Source organism: Oncorhynchus tshawytscha, linkage group LG31 (assembly GCF_018296145.1).
Source record: "Oncorhynchus tshawytscha isolate Ot180627B linkage group LG31, Otsh_v2.0, whole genome shotgun sequence".
Lineage (NCBI taxonomy): Eukaryota > Metazoa > Chordata > Actinopteri > Salmoniformes > Salmonidae > Oncorhynchus > Oncorhynchus tshawytscha.
This window is the reverse complement of record NC_056459.1, coordinates 12877467-12904848: the sequence shown is the minus strand read 5'-3', so window position 1 is coordinate 12904848 and position 27382 is coordinate 12877467. Positions and strand designations below refer to the sequence as shown.

Sequence of the window (27382 nt, the reverse complement as noted above, 5' to 3'; positions counted from 1 at the left end):
TTCCTGTCTCTGTGTTAGTTTACACAAGTATAGGCTGTTTTCGTTATGTTCTTTGTTTTGTAGTGTTTATAATTGATCCGTGTTTTACGTTTGTTTATTAAACATGGATCGAAATCTACACGCTGCATTTTGGTCCGACTCTCCTTCACCACAAGAGAACCGTTACAGGCTGGCTACTTTGAAGAATCTCAAATATAAAATATATTTTGATTTGTTTGACACTTATGTTTACTACATGATTCCATATGTGTTATTTCATAGTTGTGATGTCTTCACTATTATTCTACAATGTGGAAAATAGTACAAATAAAGAAAAACCCTGGAATGAGTAGGTGTGTCCAAACTTTTGACTGGTACTGGATATAGTCTGAGGGGCAGTATTGTGCATTATGCTTTAATTTCATTCACCATCTGGAATGAGAGGGTATCAGTTGAATACTAAGAACATATAAAACATTGGCGCCATGGTGGTTGACAGGATAACAGGCCCTGCTACACTGGACGCATGACTTTTACCGAGTATGAGATGCTCCCATTGTTTTCAATAAAACCTGGGCGTAAGCAGCACGTCTCCACGACAGGCACGCAGGCACTAGCTCTGTAATCAAAACTTCTACCCACTGGGTTACGCGTTCAGTGTAGCAGGTGTGTCACAGGGGAATTAATTAAGTGAAGTGAATATTTGAGGTGGGGGGTCTTTGGATCCCCCAAAGTCTCTCTTTCTCAGTATTGTGCTTTGTCATACCTATTAAAATTGAAACAACAGGTTCGATATTGCAATGTTTCATCACTCGTGAATGGGTCACTGCAACACGTAGATACTGTAAACAGCACCGCTAATACTGGACTGATTGTCACCAGGGTCAAGACTTAGTGGTATTGCAGAGAGAAAGAGAAAGAGAGAGCAAATGCATGAGGGACTGGAGAAGGTGTGTTAGCATGTAAAGAACCCTCCCCCCTTTGAATTTTCCTAAAGCTCAGCTTGTTGTGGGGGAATCAAGATCTGGAGTAGCCGTGTACTGCAGACCTCTTCTATGTTTCAGCCAATAGGATTAAGCCTGGACCCATATCAGCTCCGCCCACATTTGATCTGCCAGTCAGGTTCCAGGGTGTCCTCCGTAAAACGGTTGGATTGGCTGCAGGAAGGGAGGGAAAGATGAAAATGGTGAAAGGGGAATGGATGAAATAATAATAAGAATCTTTGAGTTATTATAGGCCGCAATTTGTTGGTCAGAGTACATTTCAAAATACAGAGTTGAACATTTAGCAACCACACACACACACACACACACAGAGACACACACACAGAGACACACACACACACACACACACACAGAGCATGGAAGTCCTAGTTGGATTTTAAAAAATGAGGCAAATAAAGAGATACAAATAAGCTTTTCCAATCCACGTGTCATTAACTGCGATGATCAATTAGTAAATTAGCAAACCTTAAAAACTGATAGAAGCCCATTTGATTAAAAACGACATAACCGCCATTATTGGTTCACCTGTTAAACATCGGAGTATGGCTCCTTTAGTCTTTAAAACGAATACGTCACTTTATTATTATCCCTTTATTCAACACGGTTTCTTAATTGAGAACCAATTCTTATTATTTCAAAGCCCATCTAGTGACTGATGCTGGAAATTAGCGCAAGCTAAAGCAAGACAGTGCAATGCATCTGCTATCTGGTAAATTAATGTGTCAATGTTGTCACTGAATCTGTCCCTATCAAGTAAATGAATGATTATTTTGAAAAAAGGCCAAAAGGATAAACATATAGCCAAGAGGATGTTCTGGGTGTGAAAACTCTTCTCTCAACTTGACTCGTTTTAGTAATCACATTTCGTTATTAGACTGCTCTCCTCCCGGTTAAGCTTGGATCTGATGTTGCTGTTGCCGAGGTCCAAGATGCCGTGCTCCTGGCTGGCGTAGCCATGGTAGTAGTCGAGGGGTAGGCTCGGTTGCCACGGAGCTCCCCGTTGTGGCTGACGTGTAGGCGGGGAGGTGGGACGGGAGGGAGGGCTCCGTTCCAAGGGGTGCTGGCACAGGAGACGCCCGAAAAGGAGACCCCGGGCCTGGCAGTGGCGGTGGCCGTCCCTCCCCCCCCTCCGGGGAGACCATGGGGGTCTGCTGAACCCAGAGAGGAAGAGTCCTCTTCCTATCGATAGCAAGACAGAGGGAGGGAGGAGAAAAGGCGGAATGGTGGGTGGGAGGGAGTCAGAAGAGAACGCGTGGGGAGAGAACGTCACACAGGAGGGGATAGAAGAGGGGGTTGGGGGGGAGTTTTGCAGAAAGGGAGAGAAGAAATATGTTATAAAGTAAAGGAACGTGAAGTTCCAACAGAGATGAAATAAAAGAAAGACCCCACAAGAAAGCACAGGACAGAGACAGGGGGGGTGGGGGTTTAGGGTTGAGAAACAGGGTCCTGTTCATTAGGTACCCAATGGAAGAAGACGGACTGATATACCTGGACTTATCCAATAAGAAAAGCTATTTTCATTTTCCGTTGCAAAACATTTTCTGATGTATGCCCTAATGAACACAACCCAGGTGTAGTCCAACCATTTGTCTGAAGCAATACAGAGGGACTTTAGCCTAAGGTGGCAGTAGCGACCTTTCCCCTCATGTAATGGGATTGATAAGAGTCAGTGATTGTCATTTCAATTTGAGAAAATGTAGTTGTCAATGGGCTTCATATCAGTGGCACCCTAACAGTGTTGGCTGCCTTAACTCACTGTGGACTGTGGCCTCATACACACTGAACGAGTAAAGCTAGAAATAGCCAAGTTACGACAAGTGTCATGTGGTCCCGGAGTCTGGTTGAGTGGGTAACGCTCTCACGTTTGAATCCATATACGTTCCCCCACGGCGGGGATCCCGGTTCAATCATGAGCCCTTCACATTTGTACTCCCTTTACTCTCCCTGCTTCTGCTCCTATCCTTTCTCAAATAATACAATGAAAGTGTCATGATTAACCTCTGTTTGGGATCAGCAAAAACTCATGCTCATGACCAATCAAAACCACTGTTTCAGGCATCTGGCAGATGCCCCAAACTCATCCTCAACACAGGGATGCACAGAAAACTACCATTAGTCATGCACTCTGTAAGACTTAAAAAAGACATGTATGTTCCATTCATAATTTCCCGCAAAGATGTATCAATACACTCTCAGAAAAAAATATGCTAATTAGTACCAAATAAGGTTGTTCATGTGTTCACCCCACCACCTCAAAAGAACTGATGAACATAAACACAATATGGCAACACAGTTAGAATAAAACAACAAACTAAATCACAGGTACAACGGTATGGGAAATCATGCTACATGGAAACATAACCCACAAGCCTCTAACAAGAAGAAAACCCTATTTGCAACCATTCTGACAGTGAAGAACCCAACCCTACTTTTCCCCCCAACCCTGTTCACTGTCAGTGTTGGTCTGACACTATCAGTGCAAACCGCAGCTTCTTTCTGATTCACACATTGAGCCTCTCGCTTTTGAAAGATTAAAACATTTCAAATGATTAAATACAAGTTAATACAGTTGTACCATGGTAAGCTACTTAAGGCATTTATGTTTTCAGAAATGTAGGGGGTATATTTCAGTAATGGAGTGTTGCATACCTTTACAAATAAACATATAGATGCCAGGGCTCTACTTTACCTGGCCATACACACTATATAGTGTGCAAGAAATACAATGTAGCTGGATCAAGGGAAAGCCAGCCTGGAATCCAAACTGAATATCTCTCTGTTTCAATATTATTTCACTACACTGGTTCAGTCTGGCCATGCTTTCATTGAAACTGGTTGTGTCTACAAATAAGGGGCATTTGGCAAAACAAACTGGTCAGGGATTGGATCACCTTCAGCCAATCGAAGGTTGTCCAGTTGATAAAAACTCCATGTTCTAGGACTCGAATATGCTGCAATGCATAGCAACACCCCTATACTTACCACACCATTCAACCTTATACTGCCAGTCCACTCCATCATAGATGCCATTTACACCAGCTTTGAGAAAGAAATGGCTCAATATGCAGTGGTTGAAACGGTCTTTTGTCAGTGGTGGTAAAAATTCTATAACATTGTGCCCAGACAGACATTCAACAGCTTACATACTGTAGGACGGAATAGACATGGTGCAATATAGTATGTTGTCAAGTAACCAAATTAATCAATGTAAAGAGAACAGCGTTTTACTTGTTTCGCATTGTTTTCTGAAAGGGGAAGCTGGTGTTGAGAAACTTGGCTGGGTCCATGAGTTATCAAGGCCCTTTATGGGGTTAACTATGTCACCGTTTCTTTGCCACAGGTATGTCATATATGGGTAAGCCCGTCATATCTGGGTAAGCACGTTGCAGGTTTCCAAATGCATTACACTAGCCACATGCTACCACTACAAATGTAAAAATGGCACATATGACAGACTAGTGAATCCATATTAAACCATGTCAGTGTACACACCATAGACTCATAGAGACTAGAATACACTCTCAGCCATACAGACCAACGGACAAACAGATCTGACAGATCTGCTCTCTGAACATTCTTGGCTTCATTTCAGGAATGGCACTCACTCTCAACTCATCCTCCACAGCCATCAGCCTGTAAAAGAAGGAGAACATGTATATTTTAGAAAAAGCTACAGAACCACGATTCAGTTTCTTTCTGCCATTTGGCCTCCCATCATTAGCCTTTCTGTTTATGGAAACATATATGATGTTCGGGGAATTGAAATTCCCACAAAAGTAAATGCATTCAACGTAAATGATATCTAGGCAAGTGAGCAAGCAGGCATTAACCTTCTGTCTTGTCTTGTTTTGGTCGAGCTCACCTGTTGATAATGCCTTTGATTTGGCTGTCCTTCTCCAGCTGCTGCTGCCTCAGCATGCGCTCGCTGTCGTCCAGCCGGTTCTGGTACTGCGATAGGATCTTGCTGGTCTGCTGCTCCTGTGAAAGCATCCTGCGCTCATACTCCTCCAGCTTCCGATGGGACATTATCAGGCGCTCCTTCAGAGAATGGATCTCCTCCTCGTATTCCTTTACCTGGCAGACAGACGGCAGGGGAGGGAGATCAATGCTCTGGAATTCTAGCATCTATTAGGCAGACCCTGGCGCAAGTATAACGTGACTAAGGGGGAAGTTGTAATCGACGAGGGGGCAAACATTTTGGGGTCTTGCATTGGAATTATATTGAATTCTGCTTATATCACGCTACATGACAATAAACACTAAGTTCAAATGCAGAGATTCCGAGATCATTGAGTGCTTTTTAAGTGACAGATTTGCGCGCAATCTGTCGCCCATTTCCACTGCACTGTATCAGCGTAAAATATGGGACTTCTAGCAGTCTTAAGGACAAAGACTCAGCAGGAGGCAGGCAGGTAAAGGTGCAAATGAGTGTTGGATTTATTTACATAGCGCTGGTGTTTCAAAGATGACAGTGGTATTTACAAATACAATGAGTGAACAAAACATGAAGAACACCTTCCTAATACTGAGTTAAAAATCCTTATTTAAACCTGTCTCCTCCCCTTCGTCTACACTAATTGAAGTGGATTCGATAAAGAACAAGTGCCATCGATAAAGAATCATAGCTTTCACCTGGATTCACCTTTTCAGTCTATGTCATGGAAAGAGGTGTTCTTAATGTTTTGTACATAATGTTCTGACTTCAAAATGTCCCGTTTTCAAAAGAAAAAGCCTCTCTTTAGGCAAAACCAGTCTTAACCAATAAAGCACAGGTAGGGTCTACCAGGCTCAGATACAGCCTCCCCTTGAGTTACCCAAAAGTGAACTAACTACAGGGTTGTCAGGTCAAACAAAAAATTATAGCCCAATGACCACGCAAAACCTGCCCAAAAGGCTTGAAGACTAGCCCAAATTTAAAAAAAATTCACAGCAAGAGAGGAGTTGCCATATTTATACGATAGCCCCTTTTCCATAACGTTATCGAGCCAATTAAGAAGGAATATTTAACTTGTAACAACGTTAGAAGCAAAATTCAGGGTTCCTCAAAATAATAATTATTGCAAGCTATGACATGACGCAATAAAGCAATTTGAAAATGTGGGAAGAGAAAAGATAATTTCCCCTTATTCATCTCACCAGATCGTTTGCAAAAGGAGTATGGTGTACTGCCAATATACCACGACTAAGGGCTGTTCTTAAGCATGACGCAACATAGAGTGCCCGGAAACAGCCGTTAGCCCTGGTATATTGGCCATATATCACAAACCCTGGGGATGCCTTATTGCTATTATAAACTGGTTACCAACATAATTAGAACAGTACAATGTACTGTTTTGTCATACCCATGGTTTATGGTCTGATTTGCATAGTCTTTTAGCCAATCAGCATTCAGGGCTCGAACCAGGTTTACAGTTGTAAAACAATCCCTTTTGCACATGTGCATAACTATAGATAAATCCGACAGGTAAGTTTGAGTGATGAAAGTTGGACAGAGGATCTCTAAATCTGTAAAAAAGAAAAACTTGGATGAACATAATATTAGACTATTCTCTGGCAATTGTGCTATTATTACGTGCCAAATGTTAAGACGACAAATGCCCCATTTGCGATACTGACTTGTCATTTCAATAGGCATAGGCTAGAAACTAGAATTTGGGTTCATGATTCAATTTTGCCATGGTTTGCTTAGATAAAGGCAGGTAGCCTATAGCCCCTGATAGGCCTAACATCTAATTTCAGATAGTCTACAGTAGCCAAGGCAAGATGTAATCGGAACGATTTAGCAGTTTGCTTAGTACAAATTAACTGACTAATTTATTTGACATGAATGCAAGGCGATTAAGAGGTAAGAAGTGCTTGTGTTTCAATACTAAAGTGCCTATAAGAACATCCAATAGTCAAAGGTTAATGAAATACAAATGGTATAGAGGAAAATAGTCCTATAATTCCTATAATAACTACAACCTAAAACTTCTTACCCGGGAATATTGAAGACTCATGTTAAAAGGAACCACCAGCTTTCATATGTTCTCATGTTCTGAGCATGGAACTGAAACGTTAGCTTTCTTACATGGCACATATTGCACTTTTACTTTCTTCTCCAACACTTTGTTTTTGCATTATTTAAACCAAATTGAACATGTTTCAGTATTTATTTGAGGCTAAATTGATATTATTGATGTATTATTTTAAGTTAAAATAAGTGTTCATTCAGTATTGTTGTAATTGTCATTAGACCCTAAGCACACAATCAAGACAACGCAGGAGTGGCTATGGGACAAGTCTCTGAATGTCCATGAGTGGCCCAGCCAGAGCCCAGACTTGAACCAGATCGAACATCTCTGGAGAGACCTGAAAATAGCTGTGCAGCAACGCTCCCCATCCAACCTGACAGTGCTTGAGAGGATCTGCAGAGAAGAATGGGAGAAACTCCACAAATACAGCTGTGCCAAGCTTGTAGCGTCACTCCCAAGAAGACTCGAGGCTGTAATCGCTGCCAAAGGTGCTTCAACAAAGTACAGAGTAAAGGGTCTGAATACTTATGTAAATGTGACTTCAGTTTATTTTATGTTATAAATTAGCAAAAATGTTTAAAAAAAAAGTTTTTGCTTCATCATTATGGGATAGTGTGTAGATTGATGAGGGAATAAGAAATATATATATATTTTTTTAATAAAGCTGTAACGTAACATGTGGAAAAAGTCAGTAACCTCATAAATATTGTCAGGATGTAGCAGTGGTCACTTTTCCTTTCCATATTTACCAACACGGTATGTCCATTTGGTGAATGTAGATTGGTGGAGGAAATAAAGGAACATTATAGCAGTTGCTCAGAGGCAGATGAACACTTTGCCCAGGCCCTAAATACTGTCCTCTAAACTTTTGGTGATGCAGGGGCACAAACTTCCCCGCATTGGCCTTTGTTGAAGTAGGTAAGGGAGCATTCTCTCCCGAACGATGCACAGTGGACACTGGGGTTATCTCCAGACACCCCAGCAGTGAAAAATCTTCAGTGACATACCGAGGAACATTTTGTGGTGCAGTGATTTTCTCACCAAGCCTGGGGAAAGGGTCAGAGCACACCCTCTCCTCTCCAGGCTCCTGAGAGAGTTCGGTCATAATCAATTCAGTGTCAGGATGAAAACCTCACACAACCCAACATAGGGCAGACACTCGGGCAGAGCGCCTTCCATAGGAACAGCAGAAGAGCAAGAAGGAGACAGTTTGGCCTCCGAAACGGCATTCTCACCATGGCCTAACTGGTAAACTTGACCCCGCACTTATAAATCAAAATAAAATATTACAGGCAGAGGCGTATTATGTTATTCACGTAGCTTACCACAGAGATGAGAAGCGCCCTAGTTGCTTTCCATAGCCCCCCTACACACACCGTGGTGCACTCTGTCCATTGTGCTGACAGCGCAGCGTAGAAAACAATACTTTTTTTAGCCAACCTGTCACTCACTCATTTGAACTTTTTTTTGCTATTTTTATATAGGGACATAAAACTAACGCTGAGGGGGCACACGTTTGAACTGAGGGGGCTAAGCCCCCTTTAGCCCCCTCGTGGAGCCGGGTACAGCATTAGGACTGACCCCAATGTTTCAGAGCTCCTACAATACCCTTTTATTTCCCAACTGTAGCACCGTAGTCCCCACTTTTACACAGTGTTAAAAGTATGAACCATCTGTTAGGTGAGGAATTACATCAATTAAAGGGGATGCCTAGTCAGTTGCACAACTGACTAGGCATATTTTCAGGTCCCAAACCTGGAACATCAAATTATGACATGGAGTGAAAATGTTCCTTTGACCTTGTCATAAAATTCTTGGAACATCATGCTGGGGGTTAAATGTTAACCTACATCCACATGAAAATCAGATAAAGACATTCCCTTATAATCTAGGAACCTTATTTAATTTACTAGAGAGGGTCTCATCCCCCCAAAATGGGCTCACCCTATCCATGCGAGACTCGTCCATGCTCTTGGAGTACTCCTTCAGCTTGAGGTCCTCAAGGTTTGATGAGCTACGCAATATTTCGATGTCGGCAGAGAGGTGTGGCATGTTGGACACCCAGGCCACAGTGCGCTCGTTGGGTGTCAGGGTGGAGGGGGACTGAGAAACCTGAAAGCAAAGAGGCAAGATGATACAGGAAGAGGCTCAGTAATTGCATGATCATGCTATCAAAATTATTAAGACTAAAAGGTTCTCCTATCTCAGAAAGTATTTAGGAAAGCTTGTGATGTGTTCTAACCTGTTAAGAGTTGACGGCGGATGGATTAAATTACTAGATAAAACAGCAACACTTTTCTGTGCTTTTTAGGAAGCTGTCCATCTTCAAGATGTATCTCTTTGGACTTGCCTTTGGACAAGTCCTTAGATTTTGACAATATACAATAATGTTCAAACGATAGCCTTCATTACATAATCAGGTTGTATTTGATGTTACATTACATAATTTTACATAATGTGCAACATGTATAGAACTGGGACCAAATATCGCAGAAGTGTGATTAATAAATGTAGCCAAGGTGGTTTGTGACGTGTAACCTTGGCTGAGACCTCTAGACTAATTTTAGCTTCCAGAGCTGGACTAACACAGTCTCAAGTCCTAGGTGTCCCAACACAGAGCCCATGATGTTCCAGCAATATACCTGCTTATTGACTGTGGGCTTGAGCAGGTGCTGCTGTGGAGGCTGCTGTTGCTGCTGCTGGGACTGCTGCTGAGGTTGCTTGGAGCTCTTAGTCGGGGTGTCTGTGGTCTGAGGCTGCTTGGAGCTCTTAGTCGGGGTGTCAGTGGTCTCTCCGTTGCCCCCTTGTGGCGCCCCCTGGCTGTCCCTGGCAGAGCTCGACTGGCGCGGGAGACCAGGGGCTGGGCTGTCAGACTGTTTGACGGACAACTGCTGCTGCTGTTGTTGCTGTGGCGAGGGCTGCCTACCACCAAAGCTGGACTCGGGCGACTGGAGAAGGAGGTTCCTGCTCTGGGGGCGGGCTTTGGGAGGGGTGGAGGTGGCCCCGGGGCTGATGGACAGCTGGGATTTGAGGCGCTGCGGGGGAGGCGGTGCTACGGAGCCATGACGGACAGGGTGCACGGTGGAAGGGGGAGTGGCCAAGGAGGTGGGGGTGCCCATGCCTGTTGCCGTCTGAGGGGTCATGCCCATAAGAATTTGCTGCTGGAGATTCTCCTGAGAGAGAGAGGGTGGGCGGGAAAAGGAAGAGAGGGAGACAGAGGGAGGGAGGGCAGGAAATATTTAGAAAAAGAAGATACAGTATTTGAGATCAAATACTATTGGAGAGGGAGAGTGAGGGAGAGGGTATAAGAGGAGAAACGAGGAATGAGATGAGGAATGGTTGTGAAGTCAATTTAATTGGACAATCCCTCTTTCGTTCATGCCTGTCTAACTTGTTTTTCAAGCATCTTCTCATACAAACAATTAGGGATGCACGATAAAGCGGTGAACATAACGGAATCGATTACGTCATGTTCACAAATTATGTGTTTACGAAACCGTGTTTGTAATAAAGCATAATTTGTTCGACCGCAACTTCTGGGGTAGCTAGCTTTAGCTTGGCACCTAGCTAACACCAATACAACCAGCCTGAAAACAATGACCAGTAGAAACTGCAGTCATTTTCATTATTCTCAGCAATGATTTGGGAATCCTTATGAGTAAGTATTAGCTAGGCTGCCACTTGTTGTTTGTCTATCGAAATTGAACTTCAGTTCATGAAAATAAATAGCTAGCCAGATACTTAACCCTGTTGCCCAAAGCCAACGTTATAAGCAGCCAGCTAGCTTCATCTGGCTAGTGAGGCTCAAATGGACCGGGCTATGTGTTGTGAAGCTAGCCACAATAAGGATTAGGCACAATAGTGGATTTTGCGGTTTGCCTTCAAAATAAAATGTCATTGACAGTGATGCAAATGAATACAAATAGTACAATTATGCCATACTTTAATTTTGAAGGATAACTGCAGTCCACTATTGTGGTTAATTCTTATTGTGGCTAGCTTCACATAGATGGGTTCGACCACCATTAATCAAATAAGAACTGCCATATAAATTAGGGGTATTTTAGATGATGACGACTAGCTATGTCATCCCTAAATCTTCCATAGATTATTACCAATCCCACAAGGTATGACTCCAAACACCCAGGAAAGGCTACTCTACTTGATATTATCCTCACAAATAATCCTGATAGGTATCAGTCTGGTGTTTTCTGTAATGACCTTAGTGATCACTGTTTAACAGCCTGTGTTCGTAATGGCTGCTCAGTGAAACGACCTGTCCGGCTTTGTCATAGACGATTGCTGAAAAACGTTAATGAGCAAGCCTTACTTCATGACCTGGCCTCTGTAAAATGGTATAGAATCAGCTTGATCCCCTCTGTCGAAGACACTTGGACCTTTTTTGATATTTTCACTGCTATTGTTAACAAACACGCCCCCATAAAGAAAATGAGAATTAAAAACAGGTTCAGCTCCTGGTTCGACCGTGATCTTGCAGAGTTACTCCACCTCAAGAATTGCATTTGGCAAAATGCTCGACACATGCATACCCAGGCTGACTGGCTCTTGTTCAGGCAAATGAGGAATAAGTGCACTCAGGCTATCCGGAAGGCCAAAGTTAGTTACTTTAAGGAGCAGTTCTCTCTCTGTGGGTCTAACTCCAATACGTTCTGGAAAACTACTCAGGTTATGGATGTGTCACTTGAAACATTAAAGGTCCTCAATGATGTCACCATTGCCCTTGATTCTAAGCAATGTTGAGCTGCTATTTTTACTGACTTGGCCAAAGCTTTTGATACGGTAGACCATTCCATTTTTGTGGGCCGGCTAAGGAGTATTGGTGTCTCTGAAGGGGTCTTTGGCCTGGTTTGCTAACTACCTCTCTCAAGTGTATAAAGTCAGAAAATCTGCTGTCTCAGCCACTGCCTGTCACCAAGGGAGTACCCCAAGGCTCAACCTGGGCCCCACACTCTTCTCAATTTACATCAACAACATAGCTCAGGCAGTAGGAAGCTCTCTCATCCATTTATATGCAGATGATACAGTCTTATACTCAGCTGGCCCCTCCCCGGATGTTGTGTTAAATGCTCCACAACAAAGCTTTCTTAGTGCCCAACAAGCTTTCTCTACCCTTAACCTTGTTTTGAACACCTCCAAAACAAAGATAATGTGGTTTGCTAAGAAGAATGCCCCTCTACCAACAGGTGTGAATACTACCTCTGAGGGTTTAGAGCTTGAGGTAGTCACCTTATACAAGTACTTGGGAGTATGGCTAGACAGTAGACTGTCCTTCTCTCAGCACATATCAAAGCTGCAGGCTAAAGTTAAATGTAGACTTGGTTTCCTCTATCGCAATCGCTCCTCTTTCACCCCAGCTGCCAAACTAACCCTGATTCAGATGACCATCCTACCCATGCTAGATTACGGAGACATAATGTATAGATCAGCACGTAAGGGTGCTCTCAAGCGGCTAGATGTTCTTTACCATTCGGCCATCAGATTTGCCACCAATATTCCTTATAAGACATATCATTGCACTCTATACTCCTCTGTAAACTGGTCATCTCTGTACACCCATTGCAATTCCACTGGTTGATGCTTATTTATAAAACCCTCTTATAAAACCCTACATACAACACCCGTTCTGCCAGTCACATTCTGTTAAATGTCCCCAAAGCACACACATCCCTGGGTCGCTTGTCTTTTCAGTTAGCTGCAGCTAGCGACTGGAACGAGCTGCAACAAACACTCAAACTGGACAGTTTTATCTCAATCTATTCATTCAAAGACTCAATCATGGTCACTCTTAGTGACAGTTGTGGCTGCTTTGCTTGATGCATTGTTGTCTCTCCCTTCTTGCCCTTTGTGCTGTTCTCTGTGCCCAAAACATGTTTGTATCATGTTTTGTGCTGCCACCATGTTGTTTTGCTACCATGTTGTTGTCATGTTGTGTTGCTGCCTTGCTATGTTGTTGTCTCAGGTCTCTCTTTATGTAGTGTTGTCTCTCTTGTTGTGATGTGTGTTTTGTCCTATATTTATATGCTATTTATTTTTAAACCCAGCCCCCGTCCCCGCAGGAGGTCTTTTGCCTTTTGGTAGGCCGTCATTGTAAATAAGAATGCCACGACTTCTGCCAAAGTCGATGCCTCTCCTTGTTTGGGTGGTGCTGGTGGTCGCCGTCACCGGTCTTCTAGCCATCATTGATCAATTTTTCATTTTCCATTGGTTTTGTCTTGTCTTCCTACACACCTGGTTCCAATCCCATTCATTACCTGTTGTGTATTTAACACTCTGTTTCCCCTCATGTCCTCGTCAGAGATTGTATGTTGTTCATTTATCGTGTTTGTATTGGTGCGCGACGGGTCCTCGTACCCACTTTGTTTTGATTATTGTCATGCTTTTGGAGCTGTGTTTTTAAGTTATTAAACTACTCCATTTTACCAAGTTCGATTCTCCTGCGCCTGACTTCCCTGCCATCTATACACACGTTTATGACAAATAATTTGTTCTTAACTGACTTGCCTAGTTAAATAAAGGTTACACACACACCACACTGACCAAAAAGTTATTTTGTTGGCATTTACATATGTCCCCATTACCAGTAAAACATCATTAAAACCTATTTCTTTCACTTACTTGCTGTGTTGTTTCATTGTTCATTTGTTCAGTCGTTTCATTCTCAACCAGGATTTCTATGGAACGCCGTTTGGGTCTTTGCATGTCAAATAAGTCTATTTGACGTGTCAGATAAGCTCCTGACCAATCAGGACCTGAATATGACTGCACGTTCATACATTTTTTACGTAATTATCACTTGTATTTCATATGTCACAACGATTCATCGATACGTATGCTATGATGCTGGTAAAGTTGTCTTGCGCATCTACAGTGCTGGTCACAAAAAAAAGCTAGCTAGCTCATGGATGCAAACAATGGACTTCCCCAAAAACATAGCAAAATGACAATCTGTTTCAGTAATTACATTTTGTATTTTCTATTTAACCTTTAGTTAACTAGGCAAGCCAGTTAAGAGCAAATTCTTATTTACAACGACGGCCTGGAGGACGCTGGGCCAATTGTGCGCCGCCCTATGGGACTCCCAATCACGGCCGGATGTGATGCAGCCTGGATTCGAACCAGGGACTGTAGTGACGCCTCTTGCACTGAGATGCAGTGCCTTAGGCCGCTGCTTCCATGTGTGTGAACTATTTACCTGTACTAGAATGCTTAAAAGGCTGCAAAATGTTAAAATATTGGGTATCGGTATCAGGGTTTTTTGGGCAAGGAAAATATCGGATACCGGTATCGGACAGAAAATGTCATATCTGTGCATCACTACAAACAATAGGCAGATACATTTCACTATCAATGTCTCTAAAAAGTGACTGCTGGGTGAATTAATTATTGTACATTTATTTAGAAATTCAATGAAATATCAATGTAAATCCATGATGGAGTTTATCAATGCAACAGACCTTTTGCCAAATGTAATGTCTGCATAAGGTGTTACATGCATTGTGTGGCGTATGTTTAGTATGAACAGTTGTATTCTTGTTATCGTGCACTGACAGTGTCACCTGAAATGCTGCTACAGGAACGAATGAAGTTATTTTGAAATTAAATGACGGATATTTTCCTGGAATACAGACCTGCACTTGCAGTGAAAGCTGGCGCCGGGCGTATTCAGCGTTCTGGTTCTGCCGCGTGTAGTCGTCACTGTAGCTGTGCGAGTGGACAATACTGGGCTGCACCAGACTGCTCTGTGGCCGCAGGGCCGACAGATCCTCGCTGCGCGAGAAGCCGCTGTGGCCGAACGCCCGCACGTAGCCCTGTTGGTGGTGGGAATTGTCAAGCTCTGGGGCCAGCAAGAGCGGAGGGGGAGGCGGCTGGGCTTGAGGACGACTGTGAGGCTGACCCCGAGGGCCGTCGGCAGCCAGATGGAAGAGGGGGTTCTGGAAGGAGAGGGGAAAGTGCATGGCGGCAGCCGCATGCTGCTGCTGCTGGGAGAGAGAGTCGGTGGGACCCCCCATTTGGTGGAGGGGTCCCCCCATCTGGCTCAGCCTCAAACCAGAGCCCCCCGAGCCACCGGAGGACATGTGGCCTCCCATGCGAAGCGGGCCTCCCAGGTTCCCGAAACTGTGACCCAGGCCTGCTATGGAGGCCTGGGAGGAGTTGAGCATATCACCCACCGAATGGAGGTTAGAGATGCTGTTCATGCGTGAGTCCTGCAGGTCCATCATGGACACACTTTTGTTCACACTGAGGACCTAAGAGAGAGAACATAACCTGTCAACTGGAATAATCTATTATCCCTTATGACCCAAAATTGTTTACTATTTAGTGATTGGGATAATTCATAACTAAATTGTGAGGTATATTAGGAGTTGTAATATACTGTATGTGTCCAACTCACCGTTGTTGGTAGTCAATTCATTGATGGCTGCTAGTGGCAAAAAATCAATGCATCGGAGTTTACCTTTGGGTCTGGCTCAGTGATGTCAGAACTGCTGGTGCAGTACGCAGGGCTGGACCGAGCCAAGGGGGGACGGGTCACGTAGAAAACGTCCTTTGAACCGCGGGGGTCTCGTTCCGCAAAGCTTCCCATGCTGACATGAGACGAGAGGACCCCACCCCCAGATAATGCCGAGGTTGGGGAGGGGAGACGGGAAATGTCTATTGAGCTGGGGGAGGATATTCACCATTATCTGTCATTATTACCATTGTCAGGGGCTGTATTTGAAAGCTATAGTGTATATTTTAGACTCACACCTCACTCCTCTTTGCATCAACAATGTTTTTTTACAAAGACTCAAATGACAACAATGAAATTGTACAATCATAGCTGTTGGATTATGATAAGTGTGAAACAGTAATAAATGAACAAAGCATTCATAACTTACATTCTTCAATAATCAATGCGTATCAATTGAAATGGCCATTGAACCTCAAGAAATCTTACACAGATTGTGCCTATAAACTCGGAGCAGTTACCTGTTGAGATCCCGCATCATGAGGCTCTGGAAATCGGATGATACCATGCGATTGAAGGAGGGCCGTGTGATGAGCCTGTCCTGCTGTCTGTCTGGCTGGTGGCTGGCCTGCCGGTGGAGCTGGGGGTTCCTCAAGGCTACACTGATGTCATTCAGCAGACGTGGCAAGGGGCCAAGCTTCAGAATAGCATCCTGGGAGACAAAGTACAATGAAAAGATTGGACAGTTTATCCCCAATTGTGTCCTTTCTCACAAAGTGTGCACTCATTCACTTCCATTCGTGGATTTAAAAGGAAAATACTGTTATAAGAAATGTGGTGTAACCTCTATCTGGCTGTTCATTTCCGGTCTTGGAGGGCCAAAACACCTGGTTTTCATTCTTTCCTTCTAATTGGGGACTGATTCAGACTTGGGACACCAGCTAGGTGCAATTAACTACCAGCCCTCCATAAACCTGATCTAGCCCATGCCTCCACCAATTTCAATGCTTATAAATGAGTGGGGAGGAGTTCATAAATGCACATCTCTGGAGAAAGAACAGAGAATTGGGATACAGGGGTCATGGAGAGACTGGCTACATCTCAATAGTCTGGAGCAGCTTCTTTTCCTCTCATCTACACTGAGGTGAAGGAACTGAGCATGCAAAATCAGATGTCAACCATATTGATATCACCTGTTTTGTGTTCTCAGACAATTAAAAGTGATTTCCCCTTCCCCTCATTCACACCCCTTTCAGTTTCACTTAAATTATATTTACCAGTGCTCCACATCATTTGCATTCTCTCTCTAAAATGGATTCTACCATTTAAAAGTGAACAGAGAGGAGGGAGCCAAAATATAAATGGAATTCAGCCAAGTGAACAGCAGTAGTGGAGAGAGTGAAAATACAAATGGATTTCAGCCAAGAGGTGGTGAGAGAAGAGGCGTAAAAGGGGTGGCGGAGGGAAACCAGTAGCAGGAGGTATATCAGCAGAAGAAAAGCATTTTATATCTGTATTACAGCCACTTGATATTTATTTTTATACTTCAAAGATGCAAAAACAGCAGAAAATAGCTAAAACATGTTTTTTTGCTCCTCCTCATGCTGCCAGTGTAGTGGGCAGCATTGACAACAGCAGGAGTGTAATCAGTCGTGGCTCAAGCCGTGACATTTTTGGGGGGCAGGTGTAGCATTGCTGTTACCTTGATCAGCTGGAGAAGGGAAAATATTCAGCAACTCTTGGAGGACAAAGACATTTGTCCTAAAAAACGTTTTGTTATTACCAAAACCAATGCATTTAGGATGCAATATCCCAAGGAAGGGTACAGTATATGCCAAAACATGTAGTTTAAAAAAATAAATAAGTATTTTCAAATCAACTTCCTTTGTCCTAATTTTCCTTTTGCTCTTTGGTTCTTGTGCGTTTTTTGAAAAGTGATGGAGCGACAGTATTTTCTTTATTTAATGGCATGGGTGATGACTAGAGATGCAACACACAGTAGGTTATCGAACCATTCGGTATGCCCCCTACGGTTCAATACGCACATGTGAACCACGGAATTACGGTATGCCTGTCATTTTCCTATAATTTCCTAAATGTATTTATTGCACTGCAGACTACACCCACGTTGTACATTCAGATCCACAGAACCAGACGCGCAGGTTGTGGCTGTTAGGGGGCTCCTGAGGGCTAACAAACTTTACTCCACTGCAATGCCTCAAAATGTAGCGACCACAGCCCCTTCCCCCTTAAACAACTAAAGGACGATGTTCAATGACATCTCAGTAGGAAACCTGCCTAAAGGGGCCTCATCAAGATAGGGGAAACTGAAAACAAATATTCGCTCAGCTCCAACGTGACAATGGCGAGCGCTAGCGAGACAGAGAAGCACATTTGAAGAGGCACCGACGTCTTTCAAATCCGCTGTGTGTGAACATTTTAGATTCAGCGTTCAATACGATGAAGAGGGTAAGACGACCATAAACAAAGTACAGTCTGCAAGCATTGCTTTGCCACTGTCGGCTACTCGAGTGGAAACACATCTAACATGATGTGTCATTTATGTCGCCATCACCCAGCCGTATCCCTTGCAGGTGGAGCTGGAGCAAGGAGAGTCCACTCGTTAGCGAAAACACAATAATCTCTCGCTGCTGCCTTCCAACAACAATTTGCGACAAATTCATAAAAACAAAGAAATAACGAAAGCAGTGGGAGTATTCATAGCCAAATATTTGAGCCCTATTAGGTGGTTACTGACTCGGGATTTCGTCACCTCGTGAAAAAAATAAATTGAACCGCGTTACAATGTCCCCTCCGGCACACATTTCAGCAGCAAAGTAATTCCCAAACTATGAAACATCACAGAGAGAAATTGAAAACGAATTGACACAGACACCCTATCTAGCTCTCTACACTGATAGTTGGACCTCCAGAGCAACTCAAAGATACCTCACTGTGACGGTTCACTATGTACTGGATTGGGAGAAGAAGAGCTACAGGTTGTCAAAGTTAAGAAGCACTTTTCAATTTAACGCGTTTCTCCCCTTGATTTCATACAGTAGAGACAGAAACCAGGCCTGGATGGAAAGTTTTATTTTTGTCTATAGGCAAAATAAAGAGTTCATTGTATTTTTTTCTTAAATATAAAGATACCTTAAACACACCACTACCGTTGCATCCCTAGTGATGACTAACCTTGCCTGAGACCTGACAACTATGACCAGGCTTCAGATTAGCGGGTGTGCAAAAGACCAGGGTCCCAGACACTTACACCCAAATGCACGAAGAGTCTGGTGGACCAATGTGTTAAACTTGGCCTTCATTATCCAATTATACAGAAAGAACTGGAGAAATGTAGGCCTCAACTTAATCAACCAGCCAATCATCTACCACAACACCTTCCCACTAACCCTACATGTCTTGTGCGCACCGCAAGTTCTTGCCCGGATCCTGCCTCCATTTTGAACCACGCTTCACAGTCGTGTGATTCACTCAAATTAAATGATGACAAATACTATGCTTATTAAGGTCAATCTCATTAAGGCCAACTTTGAATCAACTTTGAAGCGTTGATGTCCCAGGCTTATATGCACTGTGCACAATAGCCTGGGGACGAGGTTACATTCCACATTACCTTGCTCAGTTGGGCCATGACTTCCCACAGCAAGCTGTGGAGCACTGACAGCTCCCTGCCCAGGTCGATGTAGCCCTCGAAGCCTCCGGCGTTGCTCCCCGTGTCCATGTTGGAGATCTCGTACAGGAATTGCTGCATGGAGCCCCACTCCATCTCCAAAAACTCATTCATGAAACACATGTGATCCTCTTTGCCACTAAACCTGAGGGGAGAAAAGACAGCAGTGTGGAGGGAGCATATAGAGAGAGTAGGGGGAAGGAAGAGAGACATGGGGACAGAGAGAAAGAAGTACCCACAGACAGTGAAAGATTGAGGGAGAAAGGGACAAGATACAGTGCGTTCGGAAAGTAGTAAGACCCCTTTATTTTTTCCACATTTTGTTAGGCTACAGCCTTATTCTAAAATTGATTTTTTTCTTCATCACTCTACACACAATACCCCATAATGACAAAGCAAAAATGGGTTTTTAGAAATGTTTGCTAATTTATGAAGAAAACCCCCCTGGAAATATCACATTTACATAAGTATTCAGACCCTTACACAGTACTTTGTTGGAGCACCTTTGGCATCGATTACAGCCTCGATTACGGCATCGATTACAGCCTCAAGACTCCTGTGTTGTCTTGGCTGCATGCTTAGGGTTGCTGTCCTGTTGGAAGGCCCAGTCTGAGGTCCTGAGTGTTCTGGAGCAGGTTTTCATCAAGGATGTCTCTGTACTTTACTCTGTTCATCTTTGCCTCGAGTCTGAGTAGTCCACTAGTCCCTACCTCTGAAAAACATCCCCACAACATGATGCTGCGACCACCATGCTTCCCGTGACAGCAGACGCTTCACCAGACGTGACACTTGGCATACAGGCCAAAGGGTTCAATCTTGGTTTCATCAGACCAGAGAATCTTGTTTCTCATTGTCTGAGAGTCTTTAGGGGGCTTTTGGCAAACTCCATGTGGGCTGAGGAGTGGCTTCCGTCTAGCCACTCTACCATAAAGGCCTGAGTGGTGGAGTGCTGCAGAGATGGTTGTCCTTCTGGAAGGTTCTCCCATCTCCACAGAGTAACTGAAGAGCTCTATCAGAGTGACCATCGGGTTCTTGGTCACCTGCCTGACAAGGCCCTTCTTCCCCGAATTGCAGTTTGGCCGGGCGACCAGCTATAGGAAGAGTCTTTGTGTTTTCCATTTAAGAATGATGTGTGTCCTTGGAGATCTTCAATGCTGCAGAAATGTTTTGGTTCCTTCCCCAGACCTGTACCTCGACACAATCCTGTCTCTGAGCTCTATGGACAATTCCTTCGACCTCATGGCTTGGTTTTTGCTCTGACATGCACTGTAAACTGTGGGACCTTATATAGACAGGTGTGTGCCTTTCCAAATCATGTCCAATCAATTTAATATACCACAGGTTGTAGAAACATCTCAAGGATGATCAACGGAAACAGGATGCACCTGACCTCAATTATGTGTCTCATAGCTAAGGGTCTGAATACTTATGTAAATAAGGTATGTCTGTTTTTTACTTTCAATACATTTGCAATTTTTTTGTTTTCTTTTTCGCTTTGTCATTATGGGGTATTGTGTGTAGATTTGCTGCCTTTTTAAAATATATTTTAGAATATGGCTGTAACGTAACAAAATATGGAAAAAGTCAAGGGGTCTGAATACTTTCCGAAGGCACTGTATATAGTATCGAGTACAGAGAAATAGAGATAAGGGGGTATGGAGGGATAACAAGAGAGGGGAGAGAGACAGTGCGAAAATGCAAAGAATGAAAGAGCAGGTGAGGAGATGGAAGGATACAGTACAAAACACAGGTGATGGTGAGGGGGAAAATTGATTTATTCATACTTTAACCTTGTCTACAATGTGACAAGAACATCACAAAAACAAATCATTTCTGTGCAGACAGACTTCTCCACCCTCTGAATATTTGTGCGATTAAAACCTGTTTCTGTCACTTTTGTGCACAATCATCTTGTTTGTGGACAATCATGTTGGATGAATTCTTCATTCCCCATCCCCAAAGGAAAACAATATTTGGTAATACTTTACTTCATGCTGACTGATATAATGTATTATGATGCAGTTATAATGCATAGTAAGATTTAAGCAAGGCATAAGCATGTATGACCCCATTGTAATGTTGTGGAAATGAATGTATTGCTTCCTGGTCGAGGACATAGATAATGACTTATCAAGGCTTGATTGGTAGTGGACATACTGAATAAATTGGGGAAAGGCAGATTATTTTGTACAGTACAGGTAAGGGGTGGCTAAATGTGAGTGAAGGCTAAAAGAAAGGTTATGTTAAAAGAAAGGAAAGGCTATGTGGGAGTAAATTGTACATAGGAGGAAAGGCAAAAAAAATAAAGTTACTGGTAAACGTTAACGGCTGAATGTGAGGGAAGGCTAAAAGAAACACAATGGTCAAATAAAGGGAAGGCTGCATGGGAGGGAAGGTAGTGACTGACTTGGAGAAGCTGGCCAGGTTCTGCACCACCTTGGCGATGAGGGTCAGAGTGCGGGATGTCCGCTCTCCGGGGTACTCCTGGGTGAGGTTAAAGAGAGAGGGCGACATGATGGCGGGACACAGGAAGCGTAGAAAGAGGGAGGAGCTGATGAGGCGGTCTGCGATGTCCTCCCTTCCCCGTTCGGCACACCTGACCCTCCAAGAGGCAAAGACATCCTTCAGCTCCCGTGGAAACACACTAGAATGAAAGGGTAGGACAAAAGGACAGAATTGTACTTTATTTTCCATTGCAAATGTTTTTTTTGGGGGGGGGGGAACAAACACCCCACCACACTTGAAAGGATGCTATGTCAGTGACACATTTGTACAATGACATAGTTCATGTGAAAGAAGTTCTGACCAATGAGAGTTGACAATCTTGCAGAGTGCCAGCTCGCAGCACATGCGGAGGTTGGCTTGGTGGTCGGCGAGGACAGACGGTGGAGTGCGCATGGGATCCACTTCACAATTCTCCTCTGACTCGTATAATGCTCGAATGAATTCCCCTGTCAACGAAACAACGGTTCATTAATCCCCATCAGTATCTTCCTCTTCATCATAGTCTTCTGATCAACATCATTGTCACTCATCATTTCAAATACTTTAGCTGTGCTTGATTGTGCTTGCCTGTTCAAAAGTCTTAAAAGTGCAAACCCCACTCACTTGGCACTCGAGTCAAGGTCAAGCAAACACTCAAAGTATTTGATCGATTTCAAATAATATTTGAAACCATTTCTGGATTTGATAATTTCAGGTAATTTTCCACAGGTATTGGTATACAATGAAATAATCTTTACCTATGGCATCCTTGAGGTACCGGTGCCCTATCAATTTGAGGTACTCCTCTATGGCTTTAGTAGCAAGGGTGTTCTCTCGAAAGATCAGATGCTCTCTGTCCATGAATCTATCCACCTCGCACATCGCCATGTCTGAAAGGAAGTCCTGAAAAAAGAACATGCTCCTCAAACAAACAACACAAACACATTTGACAGCAGACACATTTACAAAACATTTAGAAAGGGGTTTCTCTCCAACAGGAGTGCTTGGCCACACCTGCTGTAGTGCCTTCCTTCCTACCTTGGCCTTGCCTGTGCTCTGGAGAATGTGCACCAGCGCGAACGCCACCTCTTCTTTGCTTTTGACACTGAGCAGAGGCTCCAGCACGGCACACAGCGTACGGTAGTTATTGGTGATGTACTCAGCGAACTCCTTGTACAGCTCCATGGGCAGGATACTCATGGTCTGGTAACGGGACTTGAGGCGGATTGAGGCATTGATGACCTTGCCACCGCCTACACCGCCACCCTTAGCCAAAGCACTGGGCTGGATCACCGGGTACCACTGCTCCACAAACTGCCTGCCTGTGATGCTCGATATGGGGATAGTGACCAGGCCGAGGTACGTGCTCTTCTCCTAGGTTAGAGAACAGAATGGAGAATAGAATAGAAAGGAATATTTGAGTAACTCTGCAAACACAAAGATAGACAAAGAGAAATACAACCACCATAGAGAGAAACGCACACACCTTGCGTCTCTTTTTGTCTGTCTCCTTGTAAAGGTGCAGGCGTAGGCTGCGAATGGCAGGCAAGTTGTTGAACTCAAAGTGCTCGCCCCAGAAGACAGTGTCCGTGCGGGGCTTGCTAGTGGTGCGTGCATACAGCATGTCATCCAGACACAGCTCACAATAGTACCGCTTCTTAGGCGGAAGGTCCCTGGCCTCAATGATCCACAGCTTAAGCACATTGTCCACCCTTCGACTGTTGTCCTAAAATGGCAGCATTGGAGACAGAGCGAGAGAGGTGAAGACTGCTGAAACTAATGGAGATGATCTTACAATTTTTATGCCAAAAAGGCATTTTGAGTGTGGACTGCAAGCAGGGTACTCTCTATTTGTTTACCTTGTTTGGCTTGATAGCTCTCTGTAGATTCTCAATCCATTTGTCTCTCTCAGCGGCCGAGCGGCAGGCAAAGCATTTTGTCCCTGAATTGGTAGTCACCTGCAGTCAAACAGACCCATAGAAGTGAATTCATCAATTATATTGTTTGTTGCTTGTTAGTGTGTGACAGTTGATCAATTGTTATGACCTTGACCCATCAACTGGGAAGACACAGCTGTAATAACTGTTTCAGATGTAATATTAGGAGAGATACTATCCTCTATTCTTCTGGCAGCAGTGCACACACCTCAAAGCAGTACTCCTGGCCCAATATGCTGGAGTGGACAGGTTTGATGACAGCATCTTCATCCAGCGTGAGGTCTAGAGCTTCCGCTGCACTGCTAGGGGAGAGCAGGGACTCGTGAGAGTGGGACTCCTTGAAGCTCTGCATTAGACGGGTCCTAAAAAGAGATAGAGAGAGAAGGTGTGTTTAGGGTAACAGTGCTTTGAAACAAGCACTACTAAATATCATTTGCCACAAGAAGTAACCACTGTTACAATATATTGTACATATTGGAAAACACCAGGCAAAAAAAAACTGAAAAGAAAAGGAGTATAAAATAAAACATTACAGAGTATAGAAGAAGGACAACAAACTTTTGGGAAAGTGTTAGCTACCTCTCCTGATCAGCACTACGGAAACGGGGTAGAATCATGTGGCGGAAGCTGCTGGTTCGATCCAGTTTAGGCTGGCTCTTTGCCCTCTTGATGGAGCCCTTCAACTTTCGACTGAGGAAGCTCTATTAGGGACAGCAGACGAGACACAGGTGGGGATGTCCATTCCATAAATAATGGAGTCATTAAACCCTTCTTCAAAATAGATGCTATCTGCAAAATCAGTGCTAGCACGTGTCCATGTGATTGTTGGTGGTGATGATGGTTATTTTTTTTTTATTTCACCTTTATTTAACCAGGTAGGCTAGTTGAGAACAAGTTCTCATTTGCAACTGCGACCTGGCCAAGATAAAGCATAGCAATTTGACGCATACAACACAGAATTACACATGGAATAAAGTTATGGTACTGATGGCCACTGGATGAGGCTATTGGGCTACAGATAAAGCAACAATGTCCATTCAATAATGTTGTTTCAGTGGGCTATGCTGATTCAGTCACTAAGATGGATGGTGTAAGCCTTTTTGAAGACTCAAAACCTCAATTGGTAGGAGTACTGTTCTTAGGTTGAACTGGTGTACTTTTAATTTGGAATCTGTAAATTAGTACCATTACTGTTAGCAAAGGTGTAAAGTACTTAATTAAGTAAAAATACTTTCAAGTACTACTTAAGTAGTTTTTTGAGGTATCTGTACTCTACTACTTATATTGTTGACAACTTTTACTTCACTACATTCCTAAAAAAATAATCAACTTTTTACTCCACACATTTTCTCTGACACCCAAAAGTACTTCTTACATTTTGAATGCTCAGCAGGACTGGACAATTATCAAGAGACCATCCCTGGTCATCCTTACTGCCTCTGATCTGGCAGACTCACGGAACACAAATGCTTTGTTTGTAAATGATGTCTGAGTGTTGGAGTGTGTCCCTGGTTTTCAGTCCATTTTTTAAAAACATGAAAACGCTGCCATCTGGATTGCTTAATATTAGGAATTTGATTTAATTTCTACTTTTACTTTTGATACATAAGTATATTTTAGCAATTACATTTACTTTTGATACATAAGAATACTTCAAACCAAATACTTTCAGACTTTTACTCAAGTAGTATTTTACTGGGTGACTTTTACTTTTACTTGAGTCATTTTCCAGTAAGGTATCTTTACTTTAACTCAAGTATGACAATTGGGTACTTGTTCCACCACTGACTGTTAGCCTACTACCTATTACTATTATTGATTCTACTCTGTACAAAAGAGAACAAGGAGATGAGGGAGAATAATGCTAGAGAGCAGGAAGTGAAGCTAATATGGGTGGGTAGAACTCTACTGTAAGGCCTGGATTAAGTGGAAATGACAGGTAATGTAGCATGTTCCAGTACTTACTTGTTGTCTGAAGGGTTGTGGTGGGGCAGTGGGAGGGGTTTCCATGCTTGGCTGTCTCGCAGTGGCAATGCTCTTCCTGCGAGCTCGAGTGTGCTCTGTGAGAGAGAGAGAGAGAAGGAACCCGAGAACCTTAAATCCAGTCTGAAACTGTAACTTAATATCTACTCTGACCATGGGAAAAATTGCAAGAACGAAAACAATACAAAAACAAACAAAACTCTTGTTCTGAGAAGTTGAAAATACTGTAGCATGATTTTCACTACCATTCTATATCGCCAGGTGAGCAAGTGCCTGTTTGTTTGCTCATCAGTTGGGTGCATATTTTGTCTGGGCCATGTTCAGCAGGCAAATGTTGTGGAATGTTGCAGATTTAACAGTCAATAATAGAGCTGATAATTCTACTAATAATTATTGCTACTAATTAATAATTGCTACTAATTCTAAATGTCAGAGAGTACATAGAACAAACATGCCTATCTGAACATTTTCTGTGCTTATTTCGCACACATCACGCCTATGGCCTGGCCCTCTCCTTCATTCCCTAGTCGTGCCAACGGTTTGAAGGGGTGCGGTCAAGATAAACAATGAAGAAATCACAAGTACAGTCAGCTACACAATGAAGAAATGCTAGCCATATGTCCACATCATATATGTCTACATTCAGAAGCAGATACGAAAGTAGGCCACCAGCAAAATTACGTAAAAATGGAAAATAACCACCAACTGGAGGGCAGACTATATGAAAGTACTCCTTGGCGTATGGGCAGATGAGAATTATCCCCTGCGTCAACACTTTTGTTCCCCCCTCTCCATCGAGCCAAGCGACTGAGGGAGCTTCAGTTGGCTAGCCAACTGGGGGGATACCTATATAATCATATGATCAATTATATATGAATAGCACTCACTCTACTCTACTTCTATACAACCTATAACATAAGGTCATCGACTTTGTTGTTTAAAGCATTGGTAAATTAAATATCTCAAACCACCCCAACAAGATGGTTGCCAGACTGTAAACAAACAGGCTATTTTCTACCAATTCAATTCCTATGGTTACACCCACACCCCCTTAATTTCCCCCTTAATATCGGACAGTCAATATCTGACATTTTCCTCAGTTTCCCAGTAGAGCAATGGTAACCTTCTGAATACTTAAGGCACTATAAATACTCTCTCCTTCTCATCTGTTCTTCTCTCCCACGCACTCTTTTACATAATTCCAGTGGTGTACTCCCCTCTCCTCTCGTCTTTTTCTCTCTGTCATCCTCCCCTCTCCTCTGTACCCTCTCTTTTCTCGTCTTTTTCTTTTCATCCTGCTGCCTAACAAATGTCCCCTGCTAGTCATTTCTCTAAGAAGGGCCACGCATTTTAATGTGAGTTGATACATATCAATCAATTAAGTAGTAATAACAGACCCTAAAAGCAATCCCTTATTTAGGTTGTATACATACATAGATACATGCACGAACACACACTAATACGCAACTGTAATTTTCATCTAAAAAAGCCTATGCTGTATTGGAAACATTGTGCAATATGAGGTAGAGGTAGATTATCACAAAAATATAATTGTCTCTGCTGGAATTTGAATCTGGATTGGCTATCCCTGGCCTCAGATCAATTTAAGATGGATGCATTGATTTTAATCTGACTTAATTGATCTCAAAACCCACACAGTTAAATGTGAAAAACATTATTTGATTTAATTCTTACTAATAACCCCCATAAATACTTGTCTAGTGGAGTATTCTCATATGATCTCAGTGATTATTGTCCAATAGTATGCATTAGAGATACGAATGAGCAAAATCCTGTTTTCTGCTCAAGATGACATGTTC

General features: G+C 43.1%; 1 protein-coding gene across 1 annotated transcript; it reads right to left on the bottom strand.

Annotated features, from left to right (window-relative positions):
- Nucleotides 1-297: 297 nt before the first annotated feature.
- Nucleotides 298-25725, bottom strand: LOC112229684 (ras/Rap GTPase-activating protein SynGAP). Its single transcript, XM_024395641.2, has 19 exons — nucleotides 25545-25725; nucleotides 24159-24280; nucleotides 23788-23941; nucleotides 23502-23600; nucleotides 23129-23368; nucleotides 22681-23016; nucleotides 22401-22545; nucleotides 21965-22109; nucleotides 21566-21802; nucleotides 19102-19303; nucleotides 15989-16179; nucleotides 15474-15678; nucleotides 14647-15264; nucleotides 9640-10170; nucleotides 8942-9109; nucleotides 4846-5057; nucleotides 4589-4616; nucleotides 1845-2162; nucleotides 298-1136 (listed from the first exon to the last, which is right to left on the bottom strand). The coding sequence occupies exons 1-18, from the start codon at nucleotides 25716-25718 to the stop codon at nucleotides 1854-1856; spliced, it is 4116 nt and encodes a 1371-aa protein (XP_024251409.1). The 5' UTR covers nucleotides 25719-25725; the 3' UTR covers nucleotides 298-1136; nucleotides 1845-1853.
- Between the last annotated feature and the right edge of the window lie 1657 nt (nucleotides 25726-27382).